Here is an 18,044-nt window from a genome sequence, read left to right on the forward strand (position 1 = left end):
CAGAATAATACTCTGGATACTTATAGAAATAAATGAGAAATATTTTTCTCTTGCCCTGCAGCAAATGACTATGACCTTTTTAAAAATGCACACTTTTACGTGCATTGTCACAAAAGTGTAAAAGAACCCTTTACAGTCCTATAGTATTTTATATTACAAACAAAGCAATGAACTGCACAATAAAAGCCTAATGAAGCCAAAACTGTTATTAGCACAAGCAGTTATAATGAAAGAATGATTTACTGATTACAAATGTTAAACCTAAATTTATGGCCAGTCCTTTAATCAATGAAAAGCAGCAGAGAATTAATTTCTGAGAAAGAGTAATACTAATTAGCTTTACAAAAAACATTGTCAACCATTAAATAATATATTCAGCACTGCTTGCAAAACCCTTTAAAGTCTTCCCATCTGTTACAGTAATACAGTTTGATTAGCTACAAAGTTTTTACAAAAGGTAAATAGGTATAAGCATAGGCTATACTTGGGTCTAGTATGTGATCAGAGTGAAGCTGATTCTGGTCTTTCTGCAGTGTTAAGAGAACATGACTCTCCCCTGGATACTGGTCCATTGAGAGTTACCCACTGCACTTCTCCTACTGCACTTCTTTTCCAGTTGAGCAAACTAGAGGGGTCAAGAGACCCGAGCCCAAGGCCGTACAAGGGGGAATACAGGTACTAACCACTACTTGATGCTTCCTCACAACAGGAGCAAAAAGACACTAAGATCTTCTGAAATACTGGTGAAATTTAAACAGGTTTGGTAGAACAAGCATCATGTATTTTTCTTAAAGTGAGAGTCCTCTAGGTAAATATACTACTGATTACATACTGATTAATAGTAAAATTCTTAGAGTCTGTATTGCGAGTTATCTGTGTATGAATGTAAGGAGAAGAGGTACTTTTCCTTAGGATCCACCTATCCATCCGTTACTGTAAAGCTGCGGAATTTAGAGACCCCAATTAACCTAGCCAGCATGTTTTAAGGGGCACAAAGAAACGGCCCAGATAACATGAAAACTGCCTGCAGGAGGAGTCCAAAGCCAAAATTAAACCGAGCACTCAAGAGCTGTGCTAACCACAGATCAATTCACAGTTCAGCCCCCTTTTCCTTCCAAATCATCTACTGTAAATACTGGTGCACTACTGGTGCCCTCTGGCTGCTGTCGCACCATCCAGGTGGGGCTGCACGTTGGTGGTGGAGGGGAGTACCCAAAACTTGTAAAGAACTTTGAGTGGAGTGTCCAGAAAAGCGATATGTGTAGGGATTTCATTATTATTTATCAAGTGTATTACAATTCTTAATTTAATGATGATGGACTGAGCATAAATTTAGAACAGTAATCCAAGATGGAGCTATGGGGAAGCACAGCAGAAGATGAGGCCTGTTAGTGTTTGACTTAAACACCAAACTGTTTTACAAGGAAGCACCTCAGCAGGCTGTGTGGCCAGACAGAGAGAGAGAGACTCAGGTGGAGCTATGACAATAGCACCCTCTGTTGTTCGCTTGGTGGCAGAAGAGAAGAAACCAGTGAAACCAGCAGAAAAGCTTTCTTTACTTAATAAAATGGTTGTTATCTCCTCTTCTAAACTCTACACAGGTTAGAAAATGAGAAGTAAAGAATCAAGAGTTAAGGCAAGGCAGGGACAAGACGACACCTACGAAAAGAAAACACGAGTTATTTCCATGAAGAACCACACTACATGCGAAAACCATAATACAGCAAAAAACAATTTTTATACATCTGCAATTTGAAGTGCAGGATCTTAAAATTACAGGAACAGTTCAAGGGATGAGATTTCAGAAAGGCTTAGAAATGAAGAACATGGACTTGAGGCAGCGGGACAGAAACATGTACAGTAAACCATAATGCTAAGACACTTGCCAAGTTTTAGCTTAATCATTATTCCTGACTTTTCATGGGTGTGAAACACAGAAGTCAAATGCCGATACCAGAACACAGGAATTAAACTATATAAGAACCCAGGTAATCAAAATGCATGTCAAGCACACAGATACAGATGACTGGAAACACCTTCAGAAATAATCCAGAAGATCCAAGGTACCCTGGTTCAATGATTTCTCTTCTTACAAATCAGCATTTCCCACACTTCAGTTTCCCACACTCATCAGGTAAGTAAACAAAAGTGCTATCTCCGTGTACTGTATATACACGAGTATGTAAACTGCATATATATATACACACCCAATTGCAGCAAAACAGAAACAGAAATCCTAAGACTTGAACAAAGAGAACATCTAAATCAAAGAAAAGTAGATAGAATGAAATTATACAAAAAGCAACTTAAGAGTCACAACAAATCTCTGTACTACAGTAGGTTTGAATGTGTAGCATCTCAGACAATTATGCTAAGGAGAAACATATAATTAAGTAGAAATGAGGGGAATATGACCATTTTTAGGTTATTAAGCTCTGTGCTCTTACCATCAAAGATACAAGGAAGGTCATCCTGTTTTCAAATTTTATCTAAAGATGTATTTGTAAAGTCACTCTACAACAGTGCAGCTCTTTGCTGGTCAGAGACAATACCTCATCCAGCCCTTCATGACAACTAGCAGTGCTGGATGATGAGCTGCTGGCTGAAAGCAGCACTGCTATGACACCTGGGGTAAAGTACAACGACCGGCGATCTTTTCAAGCTGTTCCAGAGCGAGTTTGTGACTGCACTGCTGCAGAGTCCAACTGATCTACAGTATGTGTAAGTGTGGTGAGCGAAATGTTACACGTTAATTGTATTAGTGTGATGGAGAGAGGAGGATCCCATCTGCCACCTGAGAGGAAAACCCCTTTTCCTTACGCCCCCAGCACGCAGGCGGATTGGACACATACCCCTTGTGTCTGCAGAGGCAAGGTTGCAGTAAGACGCTTTTCCCACTGATTTGGGCGTGGCTCAGGTGTGGATTCCATAAAAGAGCGCTTTAATTCACTAATACTAGCCTGATGTTTCAAAACATCCTCCTGGGTCTTATCCAGGTCCTAGCAGTAGGGGACAGGGTCAGCAGGGAAACAAAATGGGACAACGAATAACAAGGACATTACATTTTTTAAATAAAAAGGAAAAATAAAATATGCCAAGTCTCACTGACAGCTGAAACATAAAGAGAAAATATGACTATCTTCATAGCAAAAATATTCACGCTAAAAAATACTTAGTTGACCTACAGCAACAAGAACTATTATGAGTGTACCTAACTGAGGCTCCTGATACAATCAGTAGATGGCACAATTGTGCTATAAATAGTGCAGTACTGCCACTTTAATGCAAAATATAATGTATTTTTAAGTATTTCAAAACCATTAGTATTTAGAAATGTATACATCTTCTTATTTCTGGATAGAAACTTAATGGAAATATGAATTTTCTATTTACAATGAACCGTATTTGAAAACCTTTGGTTTGTATTCTGTGAAATGTACTTGTTTTATTTCAGTGAGTCGTGGCATATTTAGCGCTTCTGCTCTTTGTTTCAATGTGCAGAAATATACACAAAAAATTAAATGGTCAAGTAAATATAATGAAACGTAACAATACCTTGCATATTTTTCCAAATTTGATTGTCATTCATTCGGGCAATAAAGAACTAAATTAAACGATGAAAGAGCTCCTCTACATAGGATGTCGCATCCTGAGACATGAGGCACAATGTGTGCTTTGTCAAAATGTTCACAGGATCTCCGGGGATCCTCATCCATTCTTCTCTCACCTCAGTTCTGAGCTGCAGAATCACCACAGAGAGTTGCAAGGACGCCAGGTCAAAACGTTGAATAAACATTGCATCTGTATAATAATACAATTCAGACCAGTACCATAGTGCGTCTTCCAAAGACCCATACTTCAATGTAGCAAAGACTGAATCCAGGGGAATGGCTTGGATTTTAGTGCTTTTCAATTATTGTTGGTATATGGAAAGGCGGCGGAGGACATAGCGTTGTTATCACACGTCCGTGTTAAATTAATTTTTCACATGTAGTGCAAGGTTCTCCAAATTTACATGTGGGCTTTTTGTTCAGGGAACAGTATTCCCCAGTGCTCCAAGGTCCAAGCTGCATGGACAGCACACAGCTGCTAGCATCCAGTTGGTATGCAGGTCACGATCATGTTGTGGACTCATGACGTTTAGCTTTAACTCTGTAGCAATGGCCTGGTGCTTGACTGTGTCCAAAAATCCTTTGCAAGTTCAGAGCACCTCAAGCCTCTTGCAGGCACAAGTACTTTGGACCCCGCTGACGCCGACACCAGGCTCACCATCCACAGATAACTCTACAATCTTGAGCATCAGGGACTGAACATCATTTGCAAAGTTTGGTCTTCTTATTCTCTTACATTTGACAACATTTTCTCAAAAGCGATGTCATCTGACACCCTGTCCTCTTCACCTTATAATGTATAAGCTAGCAGATTAAGTGCTAAGAAGACATCTGTGAATGTTGTTACAAAGTACGCCTAGTTACTATTGCCCTTCATCACAGTCTTCATCACAGGATTTTTGTAATCTACTGACCATTTAATTTTTTATGTACATAGTTAGAAAACATCTAAGTGAGCTTAGTTTGTTACCATATCATAAATACTGTATTAAGCTTGTGATATTAATAAGAAAGCTACCAAAGCAGCAGTCCTCCTTTATTCAGGAAAAGATTAGTCTGGTTATGAACATGTTTACCAGATAAATCAGAAATCTGCATCTGATTGTGCCTGCCTAAACAAAACCTTGGAACAATAACATCCCCACTCCCGATAAAAAGAACAACACAGCAGGTGATTCACAGTGAATACTGTATGAAGGCAAGTATGCCGGTACTAGAAGGTTCACATGCACTCAGGATCCCCATGCAAATCATGCACAGTGTCCACAGACAGAGCCTGTGAGTGAAAAGCAGTCTTGAGGAGCAGCAGCCCAGGACAGGAGCAAGAAACAGCTGTTTTATACCAACCTCCAACATTAAATTGCTATGTCTGACATATATATTTTCCCCCTTTACTCTCAATGACTTCGTCTGTGGAATCAAAATGAAATAAGACAGTTGCAAAATGCAAAAAGCAGATAGTCCAGAAATAAAAAAACACCAATCAAAGGAATGTCAAAACCACTGAGGGCACAAAAAAAAGAACTTTTACAAAAACAAGCTTTTTAAATAGCTTCTAACTACATAACACCTCAAAACACTGCGTTAAGAAATTATCAGTGTTCACCTTCAGCATACACATTAAGGTAACTATATAAAAGGAAACCCAACAGCCAATTTAGTTGAAATGGGCAATATGAGACACTGACAGAAACGCTGTACTGTACGGAACAGAGTTCTGCTGAAATTTAGAATTGTAGCGGGTGAATGAAAAAATGAGTAATGACCACTATGGCTGTTAAAAAGCCAGAAGCTGAAGACCATTTAGCTTTGGTGGTATGTAACTAGACAGCTACTAAACAATGCATGCCCTGGTCATTACAATAAAGCAGAACAGAACAAAAAAAAAATCAAAAAGTACACCACTGGCACCACACAGCTGACTTTTCCTGCCCAAACACAAACAGAAGCTCCAGCAAGAAAAACGCCCAGGAATCCTACAAACAAGCCATCCACCTCCAGCTGCTGCGAGTTTCCTTCTTCTCCTTTCAGCTGTGTCAGGTTACCCACAGAGCCCACGAAAGACAGCACACCTTAGCGCAGCAGGCCATTCTAGTATCTAAAGCATGACCAAGTGATTTCAGAAGAAGGAAACGAGGAACCACAGAATGTGCACTTCCTTCACAGACCTCAGCCGCTCCCGCCTCTGTAGCTGGTGCTGTCGCGCCATCCACCTGCTCTCCTTCCACCTATACCGTTGTAGAAATGGTTGAAGGAGCGTTTGCAAAAAGGTGAAATGGAAGATGGGAGGCTTCATTCTGAGCAGCACTACAAACAACGTGGTGGAGAGAGCACCGTTCCCTCTGCGGTTCGTAGGCAGTGAGTCACAGCGCGCAATGAGGAGACACGACAAGGGCATGCTGGTCTTGAAGATCTTGCACTCTGTTTTTTTCTGTGCATTTTGGCAAATTCAGATAATTATGGTCACTCTGATTTATAAGATGTTCCGAGAACAAATTTGCAAAGCAGCTCTTCTGGAACCTCTGCATTTACTGCAGATGTTAAAGGGGGCTTTTTAAATGTGGCTTATATTTGTAGACTACTGCACTAAGACTAGAACTACCTAATATTTGAAAGGAGTTTTTCCAAAGATAACAAAGCAGTATAAACAACAGTATACAGATAGCACTGACAATATAATTATGCTATAACATTGCATTGACCTCCTTTTTAAAATGAAAGCAACACCACTTCACATACGATACAATGTACTTATTAGGAGCTAGACTACAGTTTCCTGAATTTTGTAGAGCAAAGTGCGTTCATTTTGTATAAGATTGCTTTTATTTTTTTATATAACAGACTTATTTTCGGCCTTAATGTTTATTTCAAACAAACTGAATATAAGCGCCTTGGGGCAACCTTGTTGTGAAAGGCGCTATATAAAAATAAACTAAACTGAATTTAATAACAAAACTGGAGTTTGTGATTTCACCGCCTTCAAGCTGGTGTTTCAATCGGATCTATTCTTCTATTTTACACAGAAAATCTTGCAAGGCTTAAGAAAAACAAAACAGAAAATGGACGGAAAAGCATGAATTGCAACAATCAAGCAGCAGGGTTACACACCTCCTCTTGCTCTGGTTTGTCAATCAGGTCAAAGTCACAAGGGGCGCTCAAAGAGGGCGCCTTAGGCTCCAGGTAGCAAAGGGACAGAGCGAGAGGAAGGGAGAGGGTGAGGGAGAAGGGGAGCGACTGGGATGCAGAGAGAAGCAGGGCGAAAATGAGAAGGAAGGAGGGGATGAGGGAGGGCGAGGTGATGGGGAGGTAGGGCTGAAGGCCGGGGGGCATGAAGGAGGCACAATCTTCGGGCAGAGAGGGGAAACAGATATACCCATCCTCATCCAGCAGTGAGGGCAATCTGAGGCTTTTGCACAAGCCAAAGAATGAGAAGTGAAATTTGGATTTTATCTCCACAGAGGTAATGCTTCCTTCTGCCAAGTCTGTGCTTGCTGGGGGAATGTCGCGGTTGCAAATGGGGATGTCTGGTGAGGAACGTGTTGTGACTTTCTCATGCTCTGGTGTGGCCATGGTCTCGGCATGCTCTTCCGAACTGGGAGGGGGAACACCAGGGTGCTCCTGGTCCAGTTCTCCAAATGACAAGGGGTCGTCCAGCTCAAAGATGGTATCCAGGTTCATGGAAAGGGATGCAATGGAGCCAGTTGGCGAGAGAGGGCACATGTGTAGTGACTAAACAGAAACCAACACCCCCCACCCCAGGCCGAATAAAATTGCAAAGTAAAAACAATAATGTGCATGACAAATAAATCGTACAGAAAGAGTGCGCGGAAAAAGAAAGGAAAAAAAAGAAACAGAAGATTAGTCTGTCGAGCATCTCAAGTCAGGAAGTGTAGCAGATTCAACAAATGGAAGCAGGCGAGACTAAAAGCATTGCAGTAAAGGGGAAAAGCAAGTGCAGTTTAGCACTGGGGTGGGACACAAGCACAGTCTATACCCTCCCCTTGCATTTTCAAAGGTAGTTACATTCATCCTGACTGGCGAGTAGAAAGAGATCCAGTGAGCCGGAACAAAAACTGAAATGGCTTTTAAGAACTGGAAGCAAGTAAGATTTCACAATTTTAATTACCGGCATATGAAATTCAAGATATTATGAAATCTGAGCATTAACAGTGTTCAACTGACTGTGAAAAGAACTTCCTATGGATTTAAATATTAATACACTTGTCAAACCAGTTCAAAAGTATGAAAAAAGACAAACAGCTATCAAGTCTTGCATTCATATGTTCAAAAAGCTCACAACAACCATGACTAGGTCCCCAATTGCTCCGATAGCAAGAGAAGATGCTGAATACAGTCTTTGATACCAAATTACATGACACTAAATACAGTCTTTGATAAAAAAAGAAATGCGATGTGGAATAATTCATTCAATGACAAAAACTAAAGTTAAGCTCAACACTGTCTTACTGTTTACTAAATAAAACTGTTCAGTGTGTCCAGTTAATAAAGACATATTGTAGCAGGAGTTTAGCTTTTAAGCACAGGAGACTTCTTTAGACATATTTCAGCTATGACTCCCTAGAACTAAATTACCTTCCTATATTTGTTTAGACAAGGAGTTCTTTGTAAACTGAAATAAGCATATCAAAATAATCAAAATTATCAACCAATGAATTAAGTACCCAGGTGCAATTTGTCACTGAAATATTGGCTTAAAGGAGAGCAAAAACACAAAGGCACTACAAAAGCACTACAAAAGATTAACCTGGATTGACTGAGTATCGAAAAAACAAGTCTCTTTCCACCCAATGCTTTATTATGGAAATCTTTAGAATATTTGGATAAATATATCTCAGGATATATACAGTACATCTCGTACCGAAAGGTATTCTTTTTAAACTATCAGCTGCTGAAGAAAGACAAGAACATTATTTGCAAGCACAATCACAAACGGAACATTACTGAAATGCCTGTGCAATGCTGCACGTTTGCAGCTTGTACAGGAGCTCAGTGGTGTTTTCCTGTGGTCAAGAACACTGCCCTTCGTCCTCCACAGCGGCCCCCAGGAGGCCGGACAGGATCCGGCCCACCTTACCTTGGACTCCTGGGACAGCTCCAGGGGTGTTCTGGGGAGTGTCCCGGCCTCTCCACTCTCCCTGCCTGCCACGCCGTCTGCCTTCCCAGCAGCATCAGGCGGCAGGCTCTGGTCAGCGATGTTGACCACAGGGGCTGAAGAGTCAAGGAGACGCTGCATTACAATCCCGCAAGGCCGGTTAGTAAAGCACTTCGGTCCCGGCTCTAATCCCACACTGGATCGGAATCATCCCACTTAGTCAGCTGGAGAAGGAAATCATTCGTAGCTCTTTAAAAGAAAACAGTGTGCTCTAGAAACGATTTCTGCTGAAATAAACCACGAATTTTGAACATACCATATGCCAGGTGCTGGGTTGGCGTATACAATTTCAAATACTTATTATTTACACAGGATGGGTATTATCCCAGAAAAAAACAGTTTCTGAAATCACTGACACTGGGGCACTGCAATAACTTTCCTGATGCTGAAAATTTCATAAATACATATGCAATACATATTTATGCATTTTGCAAAATTTTAAATCTGTAACTGGACAATGTACTCTGCCATTTAATTAACAACGCACATGTAAACTACACAATGAAAACAACACTAGAAGACACTGGAAATCGGAAGCTCTTAGGTGATCCCAATCTAATACTGTACACACAAAATAGTCACAGCTCATAAACTTGCTTATAAGAGAAATTTCTGTCGCATTCATAAGCAAGGTATTTAAAACCTGATTTCTAAAACTACTGCAGAAACTACTAGAGCAGAAATGGTGTAAAAAAGTATTTATGCAGATAGGGTTTAGTGAGAAAATACTACAAGTACTTAATACATAAAATTTAGCACATATGCTAAAACATTTTATCAAGCAGAAGTCCTATCAAGGTATTTCAGCAGTTTCAGCAGCGGTTAAACCCGGTCTAAAATGGATTAGAGATGTAATTTGAATTAGTTTGAATTATTGTCTTAACCTGTCTCCCTTATTTTCTGCATTATCATAAACTAAAATTCACTGTATACAACCGAGATGCCAGGAAAAATATGATTTTGTTGTTGAGAGCTTCTGAGCATTTCTCAGAAAATGTTGATGTAAATTTAATTTTTGAATAGTAAAGGAAGCCATTCCATACTGATGTTCTCCCCCCAAATCAGAAACTGGTAATGATGTTAATTTTACAATATGATACTATAACGTTCACACCATGGAAATACCCTGGGTTAGAACTAAATGACTGGGAGACAATTAAACCCGCCATTTGCAAAGCAGTAGAAGTCCACCAGGTGGAGCTGCAACACAGACTTTTTATGATGCCAAAAGACAGCACGCTGACTCCTTTTTCTCAAGATGAAGTTACTGTATTACTCCCCACTTAAAAAAATTACTGCTGTAATCCAATGATCAATCATTGGTCATTTCTCATAATCATGGAGTATGTCTCATCACTTTTAAGTACTGGCAAGTTTTTTTTTTTTCTCAACTCTAGAACTGGACAAAGGAACAAAAAATACAGGAGCTTCTTTTATCTGATCGAGTGAACAGAATGAAACATTCTGCAACAGACCAGGTGTGCATAGTATTATTCTGGGTAGCATAATTAAAACAATAAAATATCATTGTTTAATGAGCAAATAAACCCTAGACAAAGGTGTGATCTTCAGTAGGGCTGGTTTAAAGACGACAAAGAACATAACTTTGTCCAGCACAGCTGTGGACAGATTGTCTTTAAACAACGCAAAACAAAGGTAAACAGACAACACTGCATTGTTTTAAATCACCTTCACAATTCATTTTTGATAAAAGTCAGCTAAAAGCTATGAGTGCTGAACAAAAGTGAAAGCAGAGTTTAAAGAAAGAAATCTGAAATCTGTGAAAACGGATTGCTGCTATGACACTGACTCCTAAGAGGGACAGTATCCATTAGCAGAAGGCTCTTCCTGAAGCTCAGGCCCGGAGCCCACGAGCGGCTCACAAGCCAGACTGCTCTGAGATTCACTGCAGTAACTCTAACTGTGCTGGATATACAATAAGCTTTATGTCACGAGATCACAAGACTGACGCCGCAGTATGACAGCAGAACCAGATGTCATTTGCCTTTGAGGCCATCGAAAGCTTAGCTACACACCATAATAAATTGACGAGATGAAGTCTGGGGAAAAAAATCCATTACCACCACCTCTAAAACCATTACAGCTCTTACTAAAGGATGAACACAGGCAAAACCGATATCTGTCTGCTCTGCTAGGTTTTGTTGGTAGGGAGGAATGGTAAAGTGGTAAAGAGATTTTGTTTGTGAGAAATGAAAAGATGTTTTCTGAATTACAACTTAAACACGTTTGCATAAATTACCAATCTGGACTTGAACTAAGTTTTTGGTAGGAAAAAAATAAAACTGAAGTCATAATGTAATTTTGGAATAGGCCATGCACAGAGGATAGCATGTAAATCACCTCTCAATATTAAATTTACTGATGAAAGAAGCCAGTGAAAGGGCAGAGGAGAAACAAAAAGAAACACAGAAAAGCCTTGCTTGATTTTTGCCAACATGAAGACCTTTCCAAGTGTGAAATTATATAACACACCTTGGCTGCAGTACTAAAACACACATTTACAGTCTCGATTGCTGAAATGGATCATGTCCCCTGATCACAACCTTTGAGGACGGGTATGAATTTTAGAATAGTGTTTGCTACTGAGGCGAAGCAGGAATTTAAGGAAATTAAAAAAAAAACAAGAAAAAAGGACCCAATGCAAAGTCATAACATTTTAAAGGCTGTCAGAAACAGAGGGAATATCTGGGATCATAAAATTCTGGCGCCAGATCCTATGCAAATCCCATTTCTAAATGTTACCAAATATTCTGGGTGTGGTTCCCATTCAGCACATGAGTACTGTCAGAATAGCAGACGTCTCCCCCAGAACAGCACGAGTCCGAGTGAACACGTCACTTTCCGTACCGTTTTCTGAAGAGGGTTGGACTGAGAGGTGAAAATGAAAGCCAGGTGTGCCAGGAGGAGCACGTATAAAATCAGACTGAAGGAAGTCCTAAAAAGCCGCGTGTGCCATCAATCTGTCTAGTCATTCCTCTTCCGTTTCTCTCAACCTTCTCCAGAACAGTCCTCAAGCGTCCTCTGCTGATTTACAGAAACGGCAAGCCTTTTCCCTCAGAGCTGAAGTGCGATTTAATAAGGTTCCACTGCCTTCCTACTGAGGGCTGATCCAGGAGGCTGAAAACATTGCTAGGCAGATAATAATTTATACCCCAAACTGTGTACTCCAGCAGCAGGCTCTTTTAACCAAAGCAACTTTGAAATATCATAAATAAACAGCACATTGTCAAGAATAAACATTAAAACAAGATTAAAAAATATTCGCCATAAAATTATCCTCAGTAGTTACACACTGTTGTGCATATCAACCCAAATTCTAACCAGCTGCAGGAGCTGGCTGCAGGCCTTGAAACCACTGTTTTAATTCCAGTCTTAAAAGGAAGTCCAATGGCTGTGATAAAGCTCTGGTTACTGAGCTCCAGCTTACATAAGATTCAAAGACAGAATCAATACGTACAGTTTAAGCACACTTTGCAAAAGCTACAAAATTATTTGCAAACAATGATTTTCTCTCTTAATTTATATTAGGTCCAATTCAGATTGTCACTGCTAATGATTACAGATAATAGATTTTTTTTCATTTCGAAACTGACGATACCTGGAGACGATGATTTTTATTCCTTGGGTTTTTGTCTTTTTAAATCTTGAAAACCTTAGGCTGATGCCTCGTGGTTAATGAGAGGCACTGGGGCTCCAGTTAGATGCTACCCATGCTGACACTGTATCTCGAGATGTTGAAAGTCTCCTGCCCTCATAGGTTCAGCCATTGTTTAGGACGAACTGGCACTGCTCATTGCATAGGGTCACTGCTCTTAAATCATGACATAATTGTGAAGTGGTTTAGTAACTTTTTTTTACAAATATGACACAGGAAAAGAAACTTGCATGGTTTACAGATCTGTATCTGTCTCATTTCTCCCAGACATTAAAAAAAATGCAGAAAAATGAAAATAATAATCTAGTTGTATCTAACTACAAACAGGTTAAAAATCACCAAGATTTCTGTGTGTTGGCCAACAGTCACAAATAAACAAATCCCAGTTCTTCTAAGACTAAACTTTTTAACACTTTGAGAACACACCCGCCCTACACCTCAATGCATGTGTAGTAGGAGAGCTCGTGTCCAGTTCACCCACTTCGAACTTTCTTACCTCCATCAAGACTCCTAGACACCCGTTTACTGGAGGTCCTCTCAAAATAGGGGGCCGGCCTGTCGATGAGCGTGCTGGCCTGCCGGGTCTGAGCTTGGGTGCGCCCACTGTACCGGAACTTGGAGCCCAGCGTGAGGAATTTGGCTTTTGGCGGCTGCTCAGGTGCTACCAACCTTTAACACCCCAAAACATAACACACAAACGTTAAGAACTTAATAAGTGTAAAAAAAAGACTAATTTAATCATGTTCCTTTAGGTGCAACATATCTTAAATGTTCTACAATGTTGAGTATTCAAGTCGGTAGTAAAGAAACACTGCCTCAGGATGGTTGTCACATTATAACCTAGGACTCTGATAAACAACCCAGTTTCCAGTGCAGTGTCTCAGTCTTTGCACATATGCTTGTACCCCAGAGTATAATCAGGTCTGGAATGTGCTAGAAATTACGTCCTTTCTTTCCACAGTTGTGAGGTACTCTCTGTAACAGCTGCACTTCAGATGAGAGGTCATCAGAGGTGGGGGCTTGAAGAGCCGAAGGCTCCTCCACCTCTCTGGAGCACAAGAGACTGTATCCCCAAGCACACCCTGAACCTGAAGACTTCCAGTGTTGCAGGCTCTACCTACTGACTCACCCACAGCAACATAATCAGGATGCATATCATGCCTTTCCCAAGGCCCAGTTCACACTACGGCATTCCAGGGGAGAGAAGCCTTCCCACAGCTGCTGTATGCACCGCAGCTCAGCAGAGGGTGGGGCCAGGCTGAGACGCCAGTGGCACAGATTCAAAATTCCTCTCTCCAGATGTTTTTTTTTCTGGGTTACAAGCTATGCAGCATTGCTTCATAGAAGGCCACTAATATAACACCAACAGCCATAGCGCTTACATTTCCCCCCCCCAAAAAAGCTATCGCTTGTACGTGGGTCAGAGTGAGGTACAGATGGAAGAAGACAACTCTATAACCTAGCAACTGCTTCATAATCAGAAGGAAGGGTGTTAGAGATTGATAGGGGAACAAGAACACAGTTATCAGCAGTCAAGCTACATTAAAATTAAATCGATGTTTTATCAGTCCCTTACAAATTGTAAGTTTGTGAAACTGCTTGATATACAGTTCTCAAAGAGGCTTGCACTGAACACATTCAATAATAAGAAAAAAATAACCAAATGTATGAAGCACCTAATAATTTGCTGTTTATTTTTATAGAATATCAGCAACAAAGTCATGCATTAGTTTAGAGTCTAAAGCTTAGACTAAACTAGAGTTTAGTCAGCTTGCAAAATACCTTTTATAATTTGCAAAATAGATATTTTGAGGACATTCATAACATATCTATGGATATGATCTCTACAAACCATAAAAAATAAACCAAAGGAATTTGAAGAATGTATTAAATGTATTTGCTGGAAACATCTGAAAAGCAACTAAATTTTTCCTTTCACACAGAGAAAATGCGAACTGATGGAGTGAAGGGGGTGTGTGGATAAGGGCCTATTAATAAGCTATTTATAATAATATAACTTATTTAACATCTCACGATGTTATCATAAAAAACACACAGAGAGGGTAGCCTTCGGTGTAGAATCTGTCACAAAATTTGTTTCCCATCTAGTGTGAATCAATATTTAATGAAAGCTTTATGCCAATTTGTACTTGATGAGGTACTTTATTACAATACTTAACAGACAAAAGCATAATTATAAACACAACTATCTCAAGGTAATCTCTGCAGACTTATACACTTTATCTCTTTGGTACCAAGCGTCACTGTTTTTAGAGAACTTTGTTAGTGTATATCAATGATATATTGATATATATAATAAAAAAATAAGATTTAAAATTCTTTGTTTTTAGGAAAAAAGCATTAGGAAATCAGGTCAGACAGAACTATTATGGACATCCAATTCAAAATACTTCACAGACAGTTCACTCAATAGACAACCATTCCAAAGGCACTGAAACAGAGGGCAAGAGATAATTTAATGAGACAATACAAAGTATTAAACCATGCTTAATTAATTGGCAAGTTTTACATTTTCTAAAAAATAAAACTGAAATTGTGCACCTCTGATTTAGAGCCATGTATGAAAAACTTTACATTTTGTGTTGCCGATTCTGTTTATCTTTTCAACTCTGTCATAAATGGATTTAATTTACTTTATTTGCCATTCCTTTCTAGAGCTACAGTACATGGCTAAATTAATTTGGAAAAATGAGCAAAGTAGCAAAAAAAGTTAAAAACATAAAGGAGCTAGTCTGTAACCAAAAGGAAACCAAATCTATAATCACTCTTTTCAACATTTCAACACTGGATTTGAAAGCACAACATACGATTAAAAACTGTCAAAAGACAGTTTCACTATAAAAAAATCTGGGCAGGTATTAGAAATGAATCTGGATCTAGCTTGGAGCAGTAAGGACGGCGATGGTAACGATCGAAGTCGCACGTAGCTGAAGCACAGTGAATGATTAGTGGACTAAGCCCAGTAACCATGGTGTTAAGTAAATCCTTGAAAACTATCCTGTTCAAATGTGCTTAAGTCTGTTTCTGTAATTTAAGCATTGAAATACTTTCAGTAAGTAACTTGGGTATTTAATGATTTGGAAATGACTCAACTGGGGTACAGCGCTGTTGCTACAGGGAGTGTAACCATATATTACCCAGTGACCTGCTCTCCATTTGTGATGTGAAGGAAGAGCTAATGCCTCTATTCTGGCTGTACAAAGAGTGTAGCCATATCATCTGAGTTTGAAAATTAACTTGAAATATGCAGTGAAAGATCAGAATTACTGACAAATGATGTAATGTCTTTTTTGGGTTCCAAAAGTACTAGAAAAAAAAAGTGGGCATTCGTTACATTATCAGATAAAACTAATGCTGAAATGAATGCTCTATTTTTTTAGTCTTTTGAACAAAAATTCTCCCTAATTTATCCCAACGAAGCATGACACTACTACTCAATACAGTCTTGGTCGTGCACTGCAAGCATGCCAGATGATCTCCAAGTCGATGACATAAAAATCAGAAATGAGCTTAAGCTTCTCTATCGTTCTGCTATAATGCACACTGTAAAGCCAGACTTTAAACCTGTGTAAAATCAAGTTACTTCAGGTACTTTCTGTTCATAGTAACATGCAAGGAGGAAGCCACGGTGCGCTGTCTGATTCAGATTCCAGTGATTTCAGTAAAGAGGGCTCCACACACCTGAAGAAAGTGTGGTGCTCCACACAAACCTTCCACAACTTCTTGGCAGCCTTGTGGTTTGGCAGCTTGAATCCAATGGTGCTTTCAAATTGCTCTGTCTGGAAGAAATCAGTTGGATCCATTACTTCCTCTGAGCGTGTAATAGGATAAGATATGGAACACCTGCTTGAAAAGAACTACTGCCATGCCAGACAATTTAGGTTTAACATGGATGGGGGAAAAAAAATCTCAGATTTTCCATTTGTGCAATCAAGACTGTTTTCAGAGAATTATGGAGTATATCGTCTGTAGAAGGAAAATCTATCTGATGCAGTAATAGCATTCACCGTGTTTCTGTGAAAAACAGTTCTGTTGTTTCTTACCTCTCCTGGTCTAATTTTAATATAGAAATTGCTGCGTTTGTAGGAGATCTTGAGGATCTTGGGCCAGGCGAAACGATTTATTCGGAGTCTGTCTTTGTAAATTAGCAGTCCATTGGCACAAACACCCAGCATAATGTCTACTCCCTCCGAGTCCTAGCATGGTAAAAAAAATAGTATTTAAGAATAGAGTTTGCATTTCTTAAATTTTCATCATTCATATTCTAGCGATGTTTAAACATTACATTCAAAGGTAAGTGTTGAATACAAATTTGCACTTAATTTAAATTTGCACTTAAGTAAATTTATGAATAAAAGTTCACATTAATAAAAATAAAGGAAAGACCATGCCGCATGTTATACCAGAAAAAAAACACAATGGTTTTTAATGTGTAATGTGCTTGATCACCTTCAAAAGCCACAGAGAATGCCAATCTCTAACTCCAGTAAAGGACAATTAATATTGCTGCTCCACAAAAGAATTACTTAAAGGTACTTTTAACAAAATTGTTTTGGAATGTATGATTTTGAAATGTTTTTGGACAGAGAAGGTCTGTCAAGTTCATTACATGCCAACTGATGGGTACACAGGTTTTCTTCTGTTCATAGAATCTTCCATTTTTGTAAATATTCACATATAAAGTATATGATATGGTATTACACATTAGTGAAACAAACAATTTAAATTTACACTCCTGTACAATAGATAAAAAATAAATGCCAGACAGTTCACAAGATATGTATGGGCAATATTCTTAAAATTGAGAAGTAGATGTATTTACTGTATTCTTCTGTGGCAAACCAAATTAATTTGAAATTTGAAAAGTAGAGATTGTGGACAAAACCTCAATGTAAAGTTGTTAAATAAGGCTTCAGGCCACCACATAGAGCCTGTATGCACTGTGGCAGAAACTACCAGTTCACAATCAGGTGAGTATAATGTAAAGACATGGCTCTTGAAATTTATTTAAAAAAAAAACATGCCAGCAATACTGTTAGTCAACACTCTGTATAAAACAGAGATAAAAGGGAAGGGATATAACTACTGTAAACAATAATTCAATCATTGAAAAATACCTTCAAACATTACTTGGCAGGGAGATCTATGGAATTCTTTTATTTATTAATTTTTCCACCCACAAATCTAAATGCAAAAATAGACTTAATTATTTGTTTATACAGCTGATGTGTATACGGTCTGTTCCAAATATCATCTAATATAATTTTCCACTAGCCTTCACTTCACAAGAACAAACCACATCAAAACTACTTCCATGAGTCGGTAGGTTTTCACAGACCTATTTTAGATCTCTTTTTATACTGCAGACTAAAGACAATAAGATTTAAAATCTTATATTTTTCACATTGTCTCCATGTTTGTGGATCTAATAGTTGTGCTAAGGAAATCTCCAATGTACCTATAAACTGCCCCCCTTCTATTTCCGTTCTTTAAATATTTATTTTCATGATCCCTATGGAAATTGCTGCCCCTTGGCATAGGAGTATATTCCGAGTAATGATTG

General features: G+C 39.0%; 2 protein-coding genes across 20 annotated transcripts in view; both read right to left on the bottom strand.

The window, feature by feature from the left end:
• epb41l2 (erythrocyte membrane protein band 4.1-like 2) overlaps positions 1-18,044 on the bottom strand; it is an 87,749-nt gene that overhangs the window by 11,125 nt on the left and 58,580 nt on the right. For 4 of the 19 annotated variants that reach the window (XM_088932447.1, XM_088932436.1, XM_088932428.1 and 1 more), the window contains exons 9-15: positions 16,525-16,677; positions 16,163-16,260; positions 12,957-13,129; positions 8,707-8,840; positions 5,780-5,839; positions 4,959-5,021; positions 2,853-2,999 (exon numbers count right to left, since the gene is read on the bottom strand). In XM_088932447.1, coding sequence (XP_088788573.1) covers positions 2,853-2,999; positions 4,959-5,021; positions 5,780-5,839; positions 8,707-8,840; positions 12,957-13,129; positions 16,163-16,260; positions 16,525-16,677 — 828 coding nt within the window. Of the gene's footprint in view, positions 1-1,431; positions 1,594-2,852; positions 3,000-4,958; positions 5,022-5,779; positions 5,840-8,706; positions 8,841-12,956; positions 13,130-16,162; positions 16,261-16,524; positions 16,678-18,044 lie in introns of all 19 variants that reach the window. The other 15 variants (XM_088932530.1, XM_088932402.1, XM_088932475.1 and 12 more) reach the window with 10 other exon arrangements.
• On the bottom strand, positions 6,458-7,436 carry LOC148840300 (uncharacterized). The gene has a single exon (XM_088932552.1). It carries the CDS (start codon positions 7,329-7,331, stop codon positions 6,699-6,701), a length of 633 nt encoding a protein of 210 aa, XP_088788678.1. The 5' UTR covers positions 7,332-7,436; the 3' UTR covers positions 6,458-6,698.

The sequence above is a fragment of the Atractosteus spatula genome, chromosome 2 (genome assembly GCF_055471065.1).
Source record: "Atractosteus spatula isolate fAtrSpa1 chromosome 2, fAtrSpa1.hap1, whole genome shotgun sequence".
Classification (NCBI taxonomy): Eukaryota; Metazoa; Chordata; class Actinopteri; order Semionotiformes; family Lepisosteidae; genus Atractosteus; species Atractosteus spatula.